Source organism: Anas platyrhynchos, chromosome 8, assembly GCF_047663525.1.
Source record: "Anas platyrhynchos isolate ZD024472 breed Pekin duck chromosome 8, IASCAAS_PekinDuck_T2T, whole genome shotgun sequence".
Lineage (NCBI taxonomy): Eukaryota > Metazoa > Chordata > Aves > Anseriformes > Anatidae > Anas > Anas platyrhynchos.
The window spans coordinates 11,298,537-11,316,949 of record NC_092594.1 but is presented as its reverse complement, the minus strand read 5'-3'; the positions used below and the strand labels follow the sequence as shown (position 1 = coordinate 11,316,949).

Here is an 18,413-nt window from a genome sequence, read left to right as displayed (position 1 = left end):
TTTCACATTTTACATCACAAAATTATTTAAGTATTAGGCAAGAGCTTTGGGGGAGAAGATGTAGTTTTTGGAATGATTAGTAAGTATAAGGCTATGGTGATTTCCTTGGTTACACAGTTTAAAGTAACATAATTGGCTTCAACAGTATTATTTTTATTTTATACTGCTGTGGCATAGAATATCGTGTAGCCTTCTACCTGGAAGGTTAAGAATATAAGATACTGTGGTAAACATATCTGTGAGGTGAAGCAAAAGTCACATCAATATGTGTTTGTTCCCCATAGAAATAGATATAGTTCCAATAAAGTTAAAGGTTTGAAGATGATTTAAGCTAGTTGAAAATCTGGGAACAGATTTAGAATCCCAACAATCATCCCACTAAATTTAATTCAACATGACATTCAGATTTGTGTATCCCTAGTTGTCATTTTTGTTTCCTCTTGCTTATTTCCTGTGCTGTCTGCATTCATACAGAGAAGCTTCCACATATATTATTTTGGAGGTTTTATTTCTTCTAATTACTTCCTTCCTCCTTCTCAAGTTGTAGCATATGACTGTTTGTTTTCCTAGTTAAGACTCCTTTCCTCTTAATTTCAGTTCCATTTAATGAGTTCTGCAAGCTGAGAAATAATGGAGAGTTGTTTTTGTCAGGAGGAGTTTTGTTTTTATCACATTGTGTTACTGCAATAGGAGGACTGTTCACGCTTTTAAACAAAACCAAAGCCTTTTCCCTTTTCCTCCTCTTCCCACATACTTTTTTCCCCCAATGTATTATTATTATTGTTGTTGTTATTATTTATTATGTCGGCATACTTTGGCCTGTGCCCCCCCTCAGGAGATATATCATACTGTAGATAATATAATGCAGTGCTGATTGGAAAAATATTTTGGCATCCTTCCTGTCATTGTTGAGGAGTAGCAGAAGATCTTTTATCATTAATACAAAGACCCCTTCTGTCAAATTATAAACACTTTTTGACACATTTAGTGCCATGTATTTTTAGCTAGCTTGTTTGTTCACCTGCTGTACACACGAAGGTTTAAATGTTCAAAGAAATCTGAAGCACAAACATGCATGTAGCCTTGCATTATTAATGCCTGCATCCTCCATGGAGCAGTCTAGAAGTTTTGAGACTTACACTCAACCAGAACCACCTAAAACCAGCTTCCGCCCAGCAATTATTCTCTTTGTTCTGCTTATAATTAAGAAAAAGGGGAAAAACAGAATGTACCAGCACACGCTGATCTCTAATTTGATATCAAAAGCCTAACATAAAGATATTCTAAATATCCAGTAAATTGCTCAAAACTTTGCAAAGCTGGGCCTTGGATGTTTACGTCAGTTGAAAGCAAAACTACTGTTCAGAAAATAATAAGGAAATGAAGATTATGAATTTTCTTACAAAGAATACTCAGTGCTTATTGACCTGAAGTATCCATCCACCAGACATATTTTAAAATATGCTTTATCACATAAACAATTTTAAGTACTAAGAGGGATCATTCATTAAGATCACTGTAAAATTAAGTGTGTCTAATTAACCACAGTTTCTAAAGGCAACTTTACCCTTTAGAAGTGTCCTTTCTAAAGGGTATGTTAATATTGCCCCTAAAATTCTGATAATCTGTTAATTACCTTATTCTGGAATTCACCTGGGTAGTCATATCTTATTTCATTTATCTAACTTAATATTTACATTTGGCCAAGTTTTGGTCCTAGTGAGGTCATCACGTTGACGTTAGCTTCTATAAGAAAAAAAAAAATGGTATCTACAGTATGAGGTTTGTTTAAATTTCATGTTTTATGATTTATACTTTTCCATTGCATAGAAATGAGAAAGATGCACACTGCATTAATTGAACTGTCACAGGGGCATGCAGGTCATACAGGATATGAAGGATACACAAGTTTAATGAGAAAATGGGGGGAAAAATCCCCTATTAACAACCACAAATTGAAAAAAATCCTCTGGAATAAAAATCTATTTGTTACCACAGCACTCCGTGACAATTGGAAAGCAAGTTCTGTTACCCTTTCACAGATTTGTGTATCTGTGACACTACTAGCTAAACATTCTACTAACAGAGTAGTTTATATAAAGGTTTATTTATCAGTCCACTGAGCTAGAAAATAATCAGTCATAACTAAATTTGAAAATGAACAATGACAAAGAATCTTTTACATGTATAATACTATGTATTGGCTCAAAAAAAAAAAAAAGATGGAATTAACTTTAATGTTCAATTAATAGTGTATAATCTTTGACTTGTATGGATTGGTGTTCTCATATGGTGTTTTCAAAGCCATCTGGTTTACTAAACAATTGCCATCACTAGCAATTACATAGCATATGCTTTTATGGCCTGTGGTAAAAGTTTTACTAATGATTATGCTATTACTTTATCCTAATAGATTTTCTTTATGTAATTATTTATTTTAACAGTAGCTTCAGCAATAATGTTTCTACTCAATTGAAATTAATCTCCAAATAGTATTTTCTTATTTGTAGGGACTTACTTCCAGGCAAAAATATATCTTAAAGGGAATATATACATATATACATAGTCAATATACTTTTTTGGCTTTTCTGTGACTAGAAAAGAAGAAGACAAACAGGAAATTTGTAATGTATGGGATAATAAAAGGGAAGAACTTCCAAAGCCCACAGGGAAAGTTTGTCTTCCTGTCTCACTAAAAGCTTAGTTTGACAGATTCTTTCAAAAATTTCAGATTCCAGTTCTGCAAAAACACATGTAACAACTGCCTTTAGGTAGTCTCAATAAAAGACAGTTCCTATAAGCTGTTAACATGAATAAGCATGCAACAGTATGTAGTAACAGAATAAATTCATAGAAATATTCTACCTGATAACTCATTAATTTATCCTTACACATGTACAGGGTGAACCTGGAGAAGCTGGTAACCCTGGACCTCCTGGAGAATCTGGAACATCCGTGAGTACTTTGATTTTGTCTTACTAACCTGTATCATGGTTAACAAAGGTATCTGGTAGTGCTTGCTTTAGAAAGCATTTAATCAGATTAATTGTGTATGTTGTCTTTAAATTTTCAGTGAAGAACTTGAAATGCAGTTTGTATCCTTATAATTATAGCCACATCTTGTACTAACAATTAGACAATAAAGCTGTGAAGATTTCGTAAAAGAGTACCTATTTGTTCTTCCCAAAGTATTAACTTTTATATACGTATTTATCTCTCTGGAAACAGTTCACTGATGCAGAATAGGTTCAGACTCACATCTGGATGCAGATGTTGGCAGTCAGACCTGAGATACACAGGTTTTCCAATCTGAGGCTGAGGGCCTGATTTCCCATTCACATGCAAACCATTTATTGAATAACATTGTCCAGATCTGAAAAACAGTTTTGCCACTAACATGTTTTTAGGCATTCAATTCCTAGACAATATTTTTTGTGTTCACATGATTTCTACAGGGTCCAAAAGGTGAAAGGGGAGAAAAAGGTGAGGCTGGTCCACCCGGAGCAGCCGGACCACCAGGTGCTAAAGGACCTCCAGGTGATGATGGCCCTAAGGGTAACCCAGTAAGTAAGCTTAATAATTTTAACAGAAAGCATTGTGAAGCACTGCTGAAGTTCTGCTAAATACAGAGCTACAAATTAAATTCTACATTTGAATTAACTTCATTATATTCTTCACAAAACATTTCTATTGACTGCTGTCTGCTTTTCAATGGATGACATATTCCTGTGTGTTTTTTTTTTCCTGACTTATTTAGGGTCCGGTTGGTTTTCCTGGAGATCCTGGTCCCCCTGGGGAACCTGGTCCAGCTGTAAGTATATTTTAAGAACAGTTTTAGGTCCTGGTCTTAGTTTTCACTGAATTCTAGTTACTCTCACCTCTTCTCTGTTTGAGAATGAGGTCTTTCTTGTCAGAGCAGTTGTTCTGGCTGTTCATATATTTCTTAAATCTAACAAAAGGTTTGGAAATCTTTAAAAAGTTTTGAAAATGACTGTCCTTAGAAAAATTCCTTATAGAAAAACTGTATTCTTATCTTGATATATGAAAGTAAATTACTTATTTTGTCTGAATTTTGTCTTTTGTTTATTTTCACATGATTTCTGTAGGGTCAAGATGGTGTTGGTGGAGAGAAGGGTGAAGATGGTGATCCCGGTCAACCTGTGAGTTGTTTCATTCATTTTGTTTTGGCTGCATGTTCTCTCCTACGCTAAGAAAGTACTTTTTGCTGAATCAGTGGTTTCTATAAATTCATGCTCTTAAAAAATATTTTCTAAATGGATTCCTTTTTTTGTATTGTACTGAAAAAATATCTCATTATTTTCTTGTAGAGATAGAAGTATCTATATAATACACACAATCAAAAGCAAGAGGTCAATTTCTTTTAGAAGTAGAAACAAACGATGTGTTAAGAATTTGTGCTGGAGCTGCTGAGAAGCACTAAAAATAGAGCAACTCTGAGCATAAGAAAGTAATGCTGCAGCAAAATAGTCTTCATTAGCCCACTTGTTGAAATGAAGCAAAATCTAGGAATTTCTGCTGTATTTCATGTTAAATCTATCTGAGTAATACCCATATTAATCATAAAAGCTCTTACCTTTCTGGAGATTTCTATGTTAAAGCATTATGAATTTCATTTTCTGTTGCAAAAAGCTAGGGCTTCCATTTTGGAAAGTCTCTTAACAGCTCTGGAATTTCTAGTTATCAGGGAAATACAGTACAATACAGTACAGCTTGAAAGAAAAATGTTAATACATTGGACATATGGTTGCAACTAAGTTATAAACTGGGGTTTAACCTGCAAACTTCAGGATGAGCATCTGTATGTCTTACTCAAGAATAAGTACTTTTAGAGTGTAGTGTTCATGAAGAAAAAAAAACTGTTCAGCAACCCCAAAATATTTAAAAGATTATTACAGGTTAACCTAAATGAAGTAGGCAAATGGCTTATCAGTGCACAAAAGATTTTCAATAGAAGACCACATAGGGGCATTTATTTTACAGATATTAGTGAAAACTGTAGCAAAAGTAGCAACTTGAGCACCTGAAAACACAAGAAACACTTCTTAATAGAGGTAGGCAGTAGTCTAAGATCATATGCTACTTCTGTGCAGCCGCTTTCTGGGCTGAAATGATTTGTTTTAAGCAGGAAAAGAAAAGAGCGGTTGCATTTTGTACGCTAACAAAACCTTTTAAAATCCCCAAAAACTACCCTAAGAAAGTATTTGCTGATTAAGCAAGTATCATTTCTGTATGTATATTTATAGACTACATAGACTTCAACAGACTTTCTGTCTATTGAAGGGGATCAACATATTGCAGACATATGTTGAATTTAAGAAGGACTATAACTTTTATCTTTCGTTACCACTAAGCCTACCACTTTCCACTGCAGGGTCCACCAGGTCCTTCAGGTGAAGCCGGCCCACCCGGTCCACCTGGAAAGAGGGTAAGTCATTTCTCATTGTCTCTTGTACATTTCCCTTTCTGAGACATGTTCTAGAGTACTTCAGCTACTTGTTTACTTTTAATATTAAGTAAATGTAAGGTGGTCTAGAAGCATTGTCAGAAGTAAATTTTGTTACATTTAGAGCTGCATTTAGATCATGACAAATCACGAGAAGTATATATCCATCAGCACAAATGCCCTTATTTGCCAACATCAAGCAGAACAAAAACACATGGGGAAGTGTCTATACTTGTCTATAATAACATGTTTTTTCTCACCCAAGTGAATTCAGTGTCTGCAAGGTTAAGAAACTAGCATTTTTCCTGGTTTGCTAATAGGAGTGTGACAATGAGAGTAATATTAGACATCATCTTTAGGCATATGACTGCTGGCAGAGAACAGAAAGAAAGTGCCTGTTTTGGTGTCTTTCACTTATGAAATAAAATAATTTGAACACAACTTCTGCGCAAATCTATGTCATCCCCTCCACATACAAAATTAACAAGCAGACATTTCTATAGCTTATGAAGCCATTTCATTATTTCTAAAATCTTTGAAGCTTCACAGGCTTTACAAATACAGTTAATCAAAAACAGTAAATAACGTTATACTTACAGAACTGTAGTAGATGTATCAACCTTTAGATCTCTCTCAGACAGCAATTAGATGCAGTTTTTACACTTTAAAAAAAGATAGGGGGAGCATCATTAAATGTAAGCTGAGAGCTATTTAACAAAATGTGTTAAATTGCTCTATTTAATGGGCTTGAGTGAACTGACATGCCTAATTAGTTTTATCTATTTTACACAATAATCTATTTGCTCCACAAGCTTGCAAAACATTTAAAATATTATAAATGATTTTGGTAGCATTAACAACCTTATCACTAGAAATGCTAATATTCAGTTGATTCAATTAGTATGTTTGTTCTACATCAGATTAGAACTTCCTACTTTATTATATGGAAGGCAGTAGTTCATTCCTAGTAGATAGGATATATTGCTATTTCTAGATAGGTAAAAAACACCTCAGAAATGCAAATGCATCTGTCACCTGGGCTTTGACACAATTCCAATTTATGAATACTGTGAAGAAAAAAAAGAAAAATGTACGGTAAGATACCTGCTATAGTGGTAGGTGTTCCTGCCCATGGTAGGGGGGTTGGAATTATATGATCTTTGAGGTCTCTTCCAACCCAAACTGTTCTATGATTCCATCTAAATATTGCCAAGTAATCTCACTCCTGTATTCTGAAGAAAATTCTGAAGTTTTTAGAATCACATTCTACATTACTTGACTACCCGAACATTTCAAGCTTGTAGAGAGTCTGTATGGTATTGATGTCATATTAGAGATAAACAGTGAATAACTGAAGGCTTCATACTTTGCTAGCAGAATGAACAGTAAAAAATGTTCTTCATTATTTTTCATCAGTAGTGTAATAAATGGCTAAGTCCCAAATAGGATTGCAATCAAAGTTTACAATTTATTAAATGAATAGAGGTAAGCAAACAGCGTTGGGTGCACCGGGAGTCTCTGCTCCACCAAGACACACACAAGTTACATCAGGCAGCTGGTTTTTATGCTCCTAGGCTACTACATATTCATTATTACTTCTAGAAAAGGCAGGGTTATTATAATTAGTTCCCAGAATCCAAACCCTCCTACTGGTGCATGCGTATCAGTCTCTGGTGGTCCCTCTGGGGGTCTCTTGTGCTGAAGGCTCGTAGTCTTCCTCCCAGGCTTTTTTTCTTGTCCTTCTCCTTTGTCCATCTTGGCCAGATGTCAGAAACTTGTGCAGCGTCCCCTGCAAGCTTTGTCTTTTAGTCATCCTTCAGCTTTCCCCTTCACCTTAATCTCTTGGCCAGATATCATGTTCCATGCAATAGTCATAATAGTTAGCAGTTATTCTGAAACCCCTTTGTTCTCTTATTGACACAAATTGCTGGACTATTCCTTTGCAAGATACAAGAACTGTATACATTAACCACTCTGTTTTGCTTAGACTTGTGGTTATACAAGGGTATGTAAGACAGAAGGTTACATCCAGCATACCTTGTGGCCCTAGCATTGTTCCATATTGACACGAATCAAATGAACACATTTCACAACAGCATGGTAGAATCAGTTTCAAAAAAAACCTCAGGCAGTGTCCTTTCATCCAGATTTGAAGGACACACCATTTTAATGAAGGTGCTATGACCAAATCAGATAAATACATGTTCAGAAGGTTTTATACATCTAACTAGTTATGGTGCAAGTAACTATAGTAATTGTGCATGCAAATCTACCATGGATTTGTGCACATACTGTTTAGAAAATTAGATCATAAATCCATCAAGGGAAACACTCAACCAAATCGATTTTATCATTAACAACCAAAAGGCCATATTCTCCAGTTCAACAGAAGAGAGGATCAATGCAACAAAATAGTGACAGATTTTAAAATACATTTTAATTTGATCAGACTTTCAGGAACTACTTTAGTATTGACTAAACTCTGATTTTGAATTCAGCGATAAAACTCCCATTAACTGTAATGATAGGAGAATTCCAAAATAGTAATTCTTTTAAGGAGCATCTTGTCAATGAAACAAAAGGCTTTACTCAATATTTTGAATGCACAAGAAAAAAAATATAGCTACATATATACACACCTCGCTTTAACTGGATAGTCAAGACAGGTTTTCTTCTATGTAGGTTCTATCTTGGTTTATAACTTCTAAGAAGAGATAGTTCTAACAATGAAAGTTCAGGAGTAAATGTTGGAAGTATTTGGAGAAAATGTATATTCTTTGGTTTAAAAATGTTGTCTTGTATTAGATAACCTCAAAGGATATAGATCTAAAATAAAAGGGATGTACTCAGAAACATTTACTGATCTTTATTAGTTAAAAATAGTCAGCTACTGGAATACCGATTGCAGAATGTGAATGAAAGTAGTGTTGAAGTAAAAGCATGCCATAATTATTATTGAAGTCAGACACACCATCAAATCTCTTAAGTTCTCCACTGATGGAAGTCAGCCTAGATTCTCTAGAAAACTCGAGGCATTTGCATGTATGCATATTACCTTCCAAGCTGAACAGACAAGTAGTCTATTATAGGTTTGGTACTAGGAACCCCTTTTCCAACTGTTTTCTGATTATGTGTGTTAAGCATTTGTAGTATTGCTGTCTGAATTTCTCTGTCTGCCAAAAAAAAGAAGACTGAAACTTGCCCCACAGAAGGATGGGGTAATTCTGAAAGTGTTGTTAAGTGCTCTGAAGACAAAAACTGCATTAAAGTTAACTGTGTTCCTGGAGCAATCTGAGTCAGCCAAGGAATTCACAAATTGCAGTAAGAGTTCTCTGCTGTATTCTTGTTGCTGATAACAGAATCAGCATTGGCCAACAGCACAATGTATGAAGACTGAATTTCTGGAGAGGTAGAATGTTTTTCAGTTTCTGCTTTCAATGTGGGAGATAAGTGAGTTGTCATCTCTGAAAAGTGGAACATCTGAAAAGGCTTCCGTAGGTCAATATTTCCTGATCCAATGTCTGCTTGTCTAGAAATGTAGACACAAAACCTAAATCACTCTACAGTTAACATGATGCTGTTATTTTTTTTCTGGAACTTAATTCTTTGCACCTACTCTTCGCACTTTTTTTGTTTTGCTGTAGAGTACTGGGTAACATACTATGGGTAGCATAGTTTGAATGCTTTGATTTCTATCTGACAAATGACAAAAACAGCATGAGGAAAAGGCACCATAAAACAATATTCATTTTCTTATCCATTCTTACAACAAATAACATACCCAGTTGATAAAAGTCAACACAGGAAGGCTTTGCTTACGCTTCTCTCAGCCTTTCGGTGTGCTAGGCCATTCAGCTGTGTAATTAGCTGCTTGGCCATTTTATTAGACTCAATTATATGTCTAGATCACATACACCTAAGGTTCATATATTACTCTAAGAAGTTAGAATTTAAAGAATTTCAAGTCTTAGATACATCGTTATTCTAATGTGGAGTGTGTACTGCCTCCTTTCAATAAAGGAACAGATGTCAATACTGCACCATAACCAACTTCTAAAATTGGAGAACTAGAAACTTATTTGGTTAGTTCCCTTTATGTACTATGTTGAAGAATTTAGAAAAAAAAATAAGCATTTCTATGAAGTTCTGCATCTATTTGTTCTATAATATCATGCTCTCTCAGCAGAATGCACACACCACTTAAAAATTAAGCCATTTTTGTGATTGAAAATACATAAAATACCTAAAAATATGGCAGACTAGGTTGCTATCTTAACAGACTGATGAAATGTGATCATGTTTTTCTGTGTTGGAAATCATGGTTTTGGTTAGAGGACAGATAGCTATAAAAAAAAAAAAAAAAAAAAAAAAAAAAAAAAAAAAAAACAGTTGAAATTATTTTAATGAAAATCATAGATGTGGAAGAACAGACAGAAATGTCCAGTAGGTTCAAGTAACAAAAATTGTGAACAGGTTTGTTTTTATATAAATTCTTTTGTCTTCTCAGTTCTGTATAAGGCAATACATCCAAACTAAAGTGTAACAATCACTATGGTAGCTGGGTGGTGAGGTTGGGGAGCCATGCATTAATGTAAATTATTGCTATCGAGATCTTTTGTCACCTTAAATTTACCAGACACTCCAACAACTCAAGTGTAGGAAGGTAAATTAAATAACAATTAGCAGTGTTTCAATGTAGAAGCACCATCTGTGCCATGCCAGCAATCACAGCCTGTTAGAAAGTGCAGTTCATTTAGCTGCTTTGCACTTGGTGCAGCACTGGCACTGTTTGATAATGAATGTACCCTCTTTGTTTAGCAATCATGATTCATTGTATTCGCAATTTAGTGATCACAGTGTTTTGATCTCTGTTAATTCAAGTTGCAGCTGCGTTTCTAGATTATGTAGAGACATTTCTTAAGTACAAACTATCACACTTTTTTTTAGTTTCTTAGGCAAGATAGGTTATAACTCATACGTGAACTTGAGTTAAAGGAATTTCCTAGAAGTAAAGACAACGGTCATGTAAATTAATTCATGTAAGAAAGATACACTCTACTTCTAAAATATTCCTGTGTGTTTTTTTTTATAACCTGATAATCGTTTTTCAAATTATCATGGCAAATTGTGATCCACCCAACCTATCACAACCTACACATCAGAGACTTATTATTGTAACAATATTGATGCAAATTTTTCTTCTGGAATAATGTATGTAAAAAGAAGAAATATGTGTAGAAAGAAAAACTGGTGGAGTCGTTCAAGGTATGTGGAAATAATAGTGGGCAATGATTTATAACAGGTTATAAAAGCTTTGGTCTAAATTGAGCCAAAAATAAATAAATAAATAAATAAATAAATAAATAAAGCTATTAGATCAAACTGAGATCCAAAGCCTTGAGTTCACTTTTTTTTTTTTTTTTTTTTTTTTTTTTTTGTCTATTATGAAATTAAAAGGACTAAGTAAATGGAAATAGCTGGCTTTCCTTTTTTTCTGTTGCTTAGCTTAGAACATTTTTTTAATATTTCTACATTACAAACTGTTGAATTAATGAATAGATTATTCTTAGAGGGTTAGTTTATAAATTCAGAAAATCACCTTGTGTTTGATTATGGTCCCTTTTCTATCCCTTTGCTTTAAGCTGTTCATTGGATGGCAAGAAATAATAACTATTTGTAGTAAAGACATTTCCCAGGCTAAAAATTAACCTTGTAGGAAAATATTTGGTCCATAATCTTGAGTGCATCTTTCTAAACTAAGTATATGTAAGAGAGCCATTTTAAGAACAGTACATTAGATTCTAGATATTGCCTCTTTTCGTAAGTGAGGGTATGAGTATTAATTCCCCAACCTGAATATTAAACTGTGATGTTCTGGCAGAAAAAAAAAAATGCTTTTTTATTTTTCATTGAAACCTTAAGAAAATTAAAGATGGGTGACATCAGCAATAGGTAGACACAGTGCTGCTGGACTACTGTCCAGCAACTCCTGTCTTATGGCCTTCACCTGAAACTTATATGTAACCCATTATTACATCCTCCTTCAGTACCAAGTTCTACTTTCTTAGTAAAATAGAGCTTTTGTAGAGCAATAGCAGGAAACCTACTACCAGGAACTGCTTGTTTGCTGTGTATTTTATTCATTCCTTACAACCACTAGTCATGTGATTTATTTTTTTCTCTTTCACATTTACTGGATAATATTGAGGCATGTATCAACTTTTGGCTCTCCAAACAGGCGTATAACTGACTTTGAGAATAAAGAAGTATGTGCCATTCTGGGCATTGTATAATGCAAGATTTTTGAAATCAGTGGATAGATTACAGTGAATAGATATAATACAATGCAAAGCAAATTTGAAACTGTCATTGTGTATGTATAAGAAGCATTGTTCTTATACTTTTACTTTTATAACCTGTTTTGATTTTTTTCTGAGATATTTCTTTGTTTTTAACCTTATCCTGTCAGAGATATTAGGTGATACATATTCTTTTAGAAAGAAATATAATTTTGTGGGTATTTTTTAGCATTTATTACTCATTAATACAGTGGAAATGGCCTTTTTTCACTGTAGAAATATCTTAGAAAACAGATTATGAGCTCAGTCTTTATCTTTCACAGGGACCTCCTGGAGCAACTGGCGCTGAAGGCAGACAAGGTGAAAAAGGTGCAAAGGTAACACATACATTTTATTTTTTTAGTAGGAGCATGAAAATATAAATTATATATAAATGAAAAGTAAGTTGCTTATCATTCACTGAGTGTGAAACTTATTGAAGTAATAATACGTAAACTGTAAAATCCAAATTAGGATCCAGAATTAGTAGCAGTACATAACAGAGCCCATGGTGGACTCTGACCAGTACAGGCCCAACTTAGCTCACCCCTGTGGAAAAGAAGGATAAGCATGCTTTGCTGACACGCCCCTGCTTATATGAAGCTATCATAATTTCATTCAGAAAAATGTTCTGGAACACTGTTTTGGAATATCTTTTGAAAAATGGATTGAGGAAACTTTGTTCTCACTTTGCAGCTACTGTGCCAATCTTAGTCCAATTTTCCTTTCTGACCTCTTGCTTATGTTCTTTCTAGGGTGAACCTGGTGCAGAAGGGGCTCCTGGAAAAACGGGTCCAGTTGGTCCTCAGGGACCTGCAGGAAAACCTGGCCCGGAAGGTCTTCGAGGTATTCCTGGCCCTGTGGTGAGTAAACTGAACATATAGTAATATTTTAAATGTTGTATTTCTCGTATATTCTCCAGTAACACAAATATTATGTTCTCTCTAGGGAGAGCAAGGTCTACCTGGAGCACCAGGTCAGGATGGCCCTCCTGGGCCTCTGGTGAGTACCTTTCCATTCAGTGTCAGAACAGAAAAGGAAACTTTTAAAGGACATCATTAAGATGTCTGTGTATATTATAGAAAAAATAATTTATAAGTCAGTTCTTAGCACAAAGTTTCTATTCTTCTGTCGTGTTAGAAACGGATGCATATTATTTCCTTCATTCTAGTGCTCTACTTCAGTAGGTAGCTATATTGATTTATACCAGCGAAAGAGTGAAATAAGGCAGTGTAAAACCAAATTCCTGAAATCCCCGCAGTAGAATTCAGAATAAAACCAGTGAAGCTTACTATCAAAAAAATCTACTTTAGTGTCCACATCAGCAAAGCTTAATATATTAAATCATTTTGTTTCCTTAACCGTGATAAATTCTATACATCCATTGATTTTAACGACTGCCAGTGTATGAAAGCATTATTCCTAGGGAAAAGATTAGATCATATCTATTCTTTAGAGAAAGAAAAAGATTAATTCTGAAGTAAGGCCACAAAGATACTTCTACCTAAGAAGAAAACATGCTAGTTTTATAAAAATGAACAGCAGCATCCAGTCTGTTTTTCATTGTGGCAGACCCAGGAAATAAAATTCATGAGCAAAGCATTTAAAAGAGTCTGAATGAACCAAGCTCCCAGTTTCTAGAGCATTGGCTAGAGCTGGATACCCCATTTCTCTTGGATTCAACCCCCTTTGCTTACAGCAATGCCAGTAGAATGACATACACTTTGTTGGCCATTCTCGTTTTCTTTATGCTCTCAAGCATTTATATTAATGCTGTTTATATTAACATTGTTTTATAATGTAGCAGAAGGTACTGAGTGGTGCAGCTGTGAGACTCATAAAATATCGTTGCTGATACATAAGCAGTATAGATCAAACAGGAAGATACCAGACGAAATAGTTATCTGCATTGGCTGTTCCTATGAACAAAATAATGCAACTCCAATTTTAACCATGCTGTTAGATAAAATCAAAGTCACCTTTCATGAGGAATTTTTCTGTTATTTCAGCTAGAATTGAGTTTATATGATTTCTGGTTAATAAATTTGATAGCAACCTGTTATTCCTAAAAAGCATATTGAGATGTTTTTAGAGAACTGTTTATACTGTAAGGCAAGTTATTGGTAGCTTTGTAAATTACTTCTACGCACTGACCTAATTGCTGTAAAACTTGGACAAAATACCTTCTTGTTAGGTTGCCTTGAACATTGTATGGCAAACTAGCCAAGTATATTTTGCTATGTGTTATTAATATGATTAAAGCAAGGAAAGCTTTTAGATGACATAACATACTATAAAATTATATCATTATTTCTATTTACACTTGCTATTTTAGTACATTTTTCTACAAAACTAAAAAAAAAAAAAGCACTGTGAGCACAAATTACAAAATATTGATGATATTCAAAAAATATTTTGAATTACAAAATATTGATATCATTATGTGTAGAAATTCAGATCCAAACTATATGGCCAGCATTTTATTTCTTCACAGGTCAAACAAAGGTGATCCAATTTAGTGAAAAGTTCTTATCTCTCTTTCTCTCCAAATTCACTGAAGTAGAATTTACCCATATTATCACAGTTGAATGACACGCAGGGAATAAGTAACTTCAAAACAAAACATAAACTGTTAAAGTTAGGTGGAAAAAAAAATAAAGTAGTTACGCTCTGAAGACATCTTACAGTCTGCGAGCAGTGCTATCACATTAAATTTTACTAAATTTTAGTAAAATATACTCTGTTATTTTGAAGATTAACTATGCTAACATGGATAATAAGATTACCTTAGGATACTAGGTGTTAAGGGCCTATCCTCTATTTCAGATATGATATGATTCTTAAAGGCAAAAGGAAAGGTTGTGTGTATGAAATATGAAGGAAATCCCATGTTTCTTTTCCTGTATGGCCTTAAGAGGATACAGGTCTTTGGGTAGCAGTAACACTGAAAGTTTTTGCTCTTATGCCATATACACAAACTGAAAATCTTTCCAGAGAGCATTCCCCAGTAAGAAGCTAGAGTCCAATAAAACATTATTCGGCAGTAAGAAACATCCATTTCTCACGTCAGTCACCAGAAGCCTCCAAATACATCATCAAAATCAAAATCTCCCTTTTAACATTCAATTCAAATATGAAGCTGAGCGTATTATCTATCCCAAATGCACTGGCTTCTTGTCAGCTCAGCAAGAACTTTTTTAGATGTACTGCTGCAACTTAAACTTTTTTTTTTTTTAAGTAAGTAAAATTTATAACAAATGTTGTTGAGATGAGGTCTCCTTCCTTCCGTTCCCTTCCTCCCCAGCAGTTTGCTATCAGGAGAAGAGCATGAGAGTAGATTTACAGTAGAGCACAATACACTGCAGGTGAGAATGCCTGATTCTGTATTCCAGAGGCTTTAAAATTTCACCTTTTATTCATGAATTATGTATTTGTCTGGGCTTTTGCATCTAATGATATTCTGAAGTAGAGATGGAAAGGATACACACTGAATAATATTTTGTACATGAAGTGTTATGGCACTTTTGAGTTTGTGCCAGGTTGAAAAGGTCACTTATTACTGCTATCCATATCATAACTTCACAGATGTCCACTGCCAGCAGGAGACTAATAGTGATGAGATACTGACTTAGTTTAGCAGCTCAGCTCCTAATGCATACATGTTCAGTGTGAGATTAGTAGCCTCTGAGAAATGAATATCTTTTTGGTACTTGCATATACGTGGCATAGCCTGAATTTTTCACCTCATTCTGTTCAAATTATAGAAAGCTATCATTGCTATTCATATGAACCTCAGAAAATATCTTGGAATGGTGTCTGTATAGCAGTAATTCAATAATATTCAAAATTCAATATTATTGTATCATATATAAGATCTATAATTATATATATACGTACATGCTTATGACACACTGTCTATCAAATTCTCTTATAATTTTATAAGAGAATTTTATAAATTGTATAAAATTTTATAATTCTCTTATAATTTTATGTCATCAGTGTTAATTTTTTTCTAGGTATCTTCTAAATTCCAAGGGGTCTAACTTTTTAAAAATTAGAAAATGGTTATAGCAAAATAGGGCATAATGTTTCTCTTATATTCCACCATATAAAAAGTTTTTAGAATATTGAATCAAAATTCCTAAACATTGTCAAGGAATTAAAAATCAAATATGGTCATAGGTTGGATTGCTATTAGAGACAGGAAAATATTAAGGCCCCTTAAGTTAGCTGAGGCTAAAACTTCAGAAATACTGAATGCAATTCTGAACATCATATTCAAAACATTAATTCAAACTAATGACTGGTAGAAATTCTGAACTTCTGAAAGCCTACTGAAATACTGCTCTGTGAATATTTTATTCATTTCTATCCTTACAGGATACCCTACAAGTGCATACTATGTAGCTGAATATTCTCATATGATTGGGGAAATAGATGAACTCTACTTAAGCATGTGTTTTTTTTTTTGTTTTTTTGTTTTTTTTTCCCTGTTAATCAGACTCTCAGCCTCTTAAGGTATGATTCCATACCTTAAGTATGGAATCAAACTATGAAGTAGTTCTCCAACAAAAAAAAACATTGAGGAGCAGTTACTATAAACAATCTGATTTTTATTCTGCAATAATATTTTTGAGCTGTAGTAAACTGGTAGAAAACAAGGGATATTTTATACTGTCTTATGATATAAAGGGCTAAAATAAGAAACTGGAGAAGATACATACTACTGTCTGGATAGGTACATCAACTAAGGTGGAAGTAAAAATAAAGCATATCATGTAAACACAAGCAAAATTAAGCTAATCAACAAAAATTCAGTTGAAATGTTTGAATATCATATAGCTTACTGAATGCTTTCAGTGCAGTTTAAAAATTTAATTGACCTTTTCCTTCTTTATAGATTTCTAATTATAGAGAAATTTAAATGCTACAGCAGCATCTTTATGCCTTTTTAAACATACACATCAATATTATCTTGAGCCCTAAATCACAGCCATCAACCACTGAATGCCTCCACAGTTTGAATTACTCTGCCTTTAAAATATTTCAAGAAAACATGATTTGTGCAGTATGTAAAAACTTACTTTTACATTTCTTCCCTTGTTTTATTTAGGGTCCACCTGGCTTACCTGGCCTGAAAGGAGATCCAGGTTCTAAAGGAGAGAAGGTATATGAGAATGTCTATATTTTTATTCATTGTTTGTACCTTTGTTGTTTTGGCCCAGTCTAAAGGACTATAAAATTAGGAGAAAGAAATGCTGTGGTGTTTTGTTTGTTTGTTTGTTGTTTTACTTGTTGTTGTTTTGTATCAGAAAGCAAGACAACCTTAGCTATCTATCAATCAGCTTTCCATAGCTTTCATGGTAATTGTGAAGTTTTCAGTAACATCTGATATCCTGGAGATATGTAGAAAGAAAAACATTACTGCCTGTATGGTAATCTAATGACCATACAAATTTTTTTCCTTTCAATGAAAACTCCAAAAACTGATGTAAAGAGAACCTTTGGTTTCACAATAAATAAATAAATAAATGGAAATTAAAATTATTAGAGAATTTAATTTTATAACAACAAAATGCAAATATTTTCCAGCTATATTTTCTTTTTGAAATAATGGATCGAGAGATCTGGAATACCATTTTCTAATAGAGTCCCAACAATTTATTGATTGCTTGTTCATCAGGGAAGAACCGTATAGAGAAAAGGATATGAATATATCTTGTGAATTACGATTTTTGTTTATATGGTTAGGTCAGCTGTTTATACAGCTCTATTACCTGTGGAATCCAATGTGCAACTCTGTAATATGCTTATAAGTATCAAAATATAAAAGGTGGTATGTAATCTGTATCTATAGGTATTATTATTTCTGCATCAGTTTCAGAAAGGACTATGGTGCACTTTGATCTCTTTCACTGAATAAGCATTCACAGCTTGCAAATAATCTTAAAAAGCCAACTAACATTTAATATGCTCACAGAGTAATTTTTTCAAGTTAATTGATAACTAGCAACTGTGATGTCATTTGAAAGTTTTAATTTGTGTGTTTGCAAAGCACATCTACTTTATATATATTGAGTTCTCACTCTTTCTTCTATCTTGTTTAGGGACATCCTGGTTTGATTGGCCTGATTGGACCTCCAGGAGAACAGGGTGAAAAGGGTGATAGGGGTCTTCCTGGCCCACAGGGGTCTCCTGGAGCCAAGGGTGACGCAGTAAGTAAAACGTGCTTTCATTCAAGTTATATGCATGTCTTTTTTGAAAGAGACATATAAAGTTACTATAAACACTTAACACCAGACTTTCCTCCTAGAGGTTAAAGCTTTCCTAGACAATGGACAAACACAGTGAAGCTATACAACTTAAAACCAGGTCATAGAGCATTTCAGGAGGAGGAAACATACACCTAAGTTAGGGATGAGATAACACTAACAGCACCAATCTTGTTATGTACTACCCAGAATAGCCTCTCTTCTCCTAGTTATAAAGTCATGTTTTAAGCCTCTATGTAAAAATTGAGGCTTCAAAGATGATCTGAACGTGAACAGAGTTGTGACTATAAATGTTGGAGCATGAGAACAAATATATGCAACTCAAACTGTCAGATCATA

The 18,413-nt window shown here is 34.0% G+C and overlaps 1 protein-coding gene across 5 annotated transcripts in view; it reads left to right on the top strand.

Annotated features, from left to right (window-relative positions):
* Positions 1 to 18,413, top strand: part of COL11A1 (collagen type XI alpha 1 chain) — a 142,749-nt gene that overhangs the window by 116,599 nt on the left and 7,737 nt on the right. For all 5 annotated transcript variants that reach the window (XM_072042149.1, XM_072042148.1, XM_072042151.1 and 2 more), the window contains 10 exons: positions 2,902 to 2,955; positions 3,456 to 3,563; positions 3,758 to 3,811; positions 4,107 to 4,160; positions 5,393 to 5,446; positions 12,087 to 12,140; positions 12,558 to 12,665; positions 12,751 to 12,804; positions 16,916 to 16,969; positions 17,910 to 18,017. In XM_072042149.1, the coding sequence (XP_071898250.1) occupies positions 2,902 to 2,955; positions 3,456 to 3,563; positions 3,758 to 3,811; positions 4,107 to 4,160; positions 5,393 to 5,446; positions 12,087 to 12,140; positions 12,558 to 12,665; positions 12,751 to 12,804; positions 16,916 to 16,969; positions 17,910 to 18,017 (702 nt within the window). The remainder of the gene's footprint in view (positions 1 to 2,901; positions 2,956 to 3,455; positions 3,564 to 3,757; positions 3,812 to 4,106; positions 4,161 to 5,392; positions 5,447 to 12,086; positions 12,141 to 12,557; positions 12,666 to 12,750; positions 12,805 to 16,915; positions 16,970 to 17,909; positions 18,018 to 18,413) is intronic.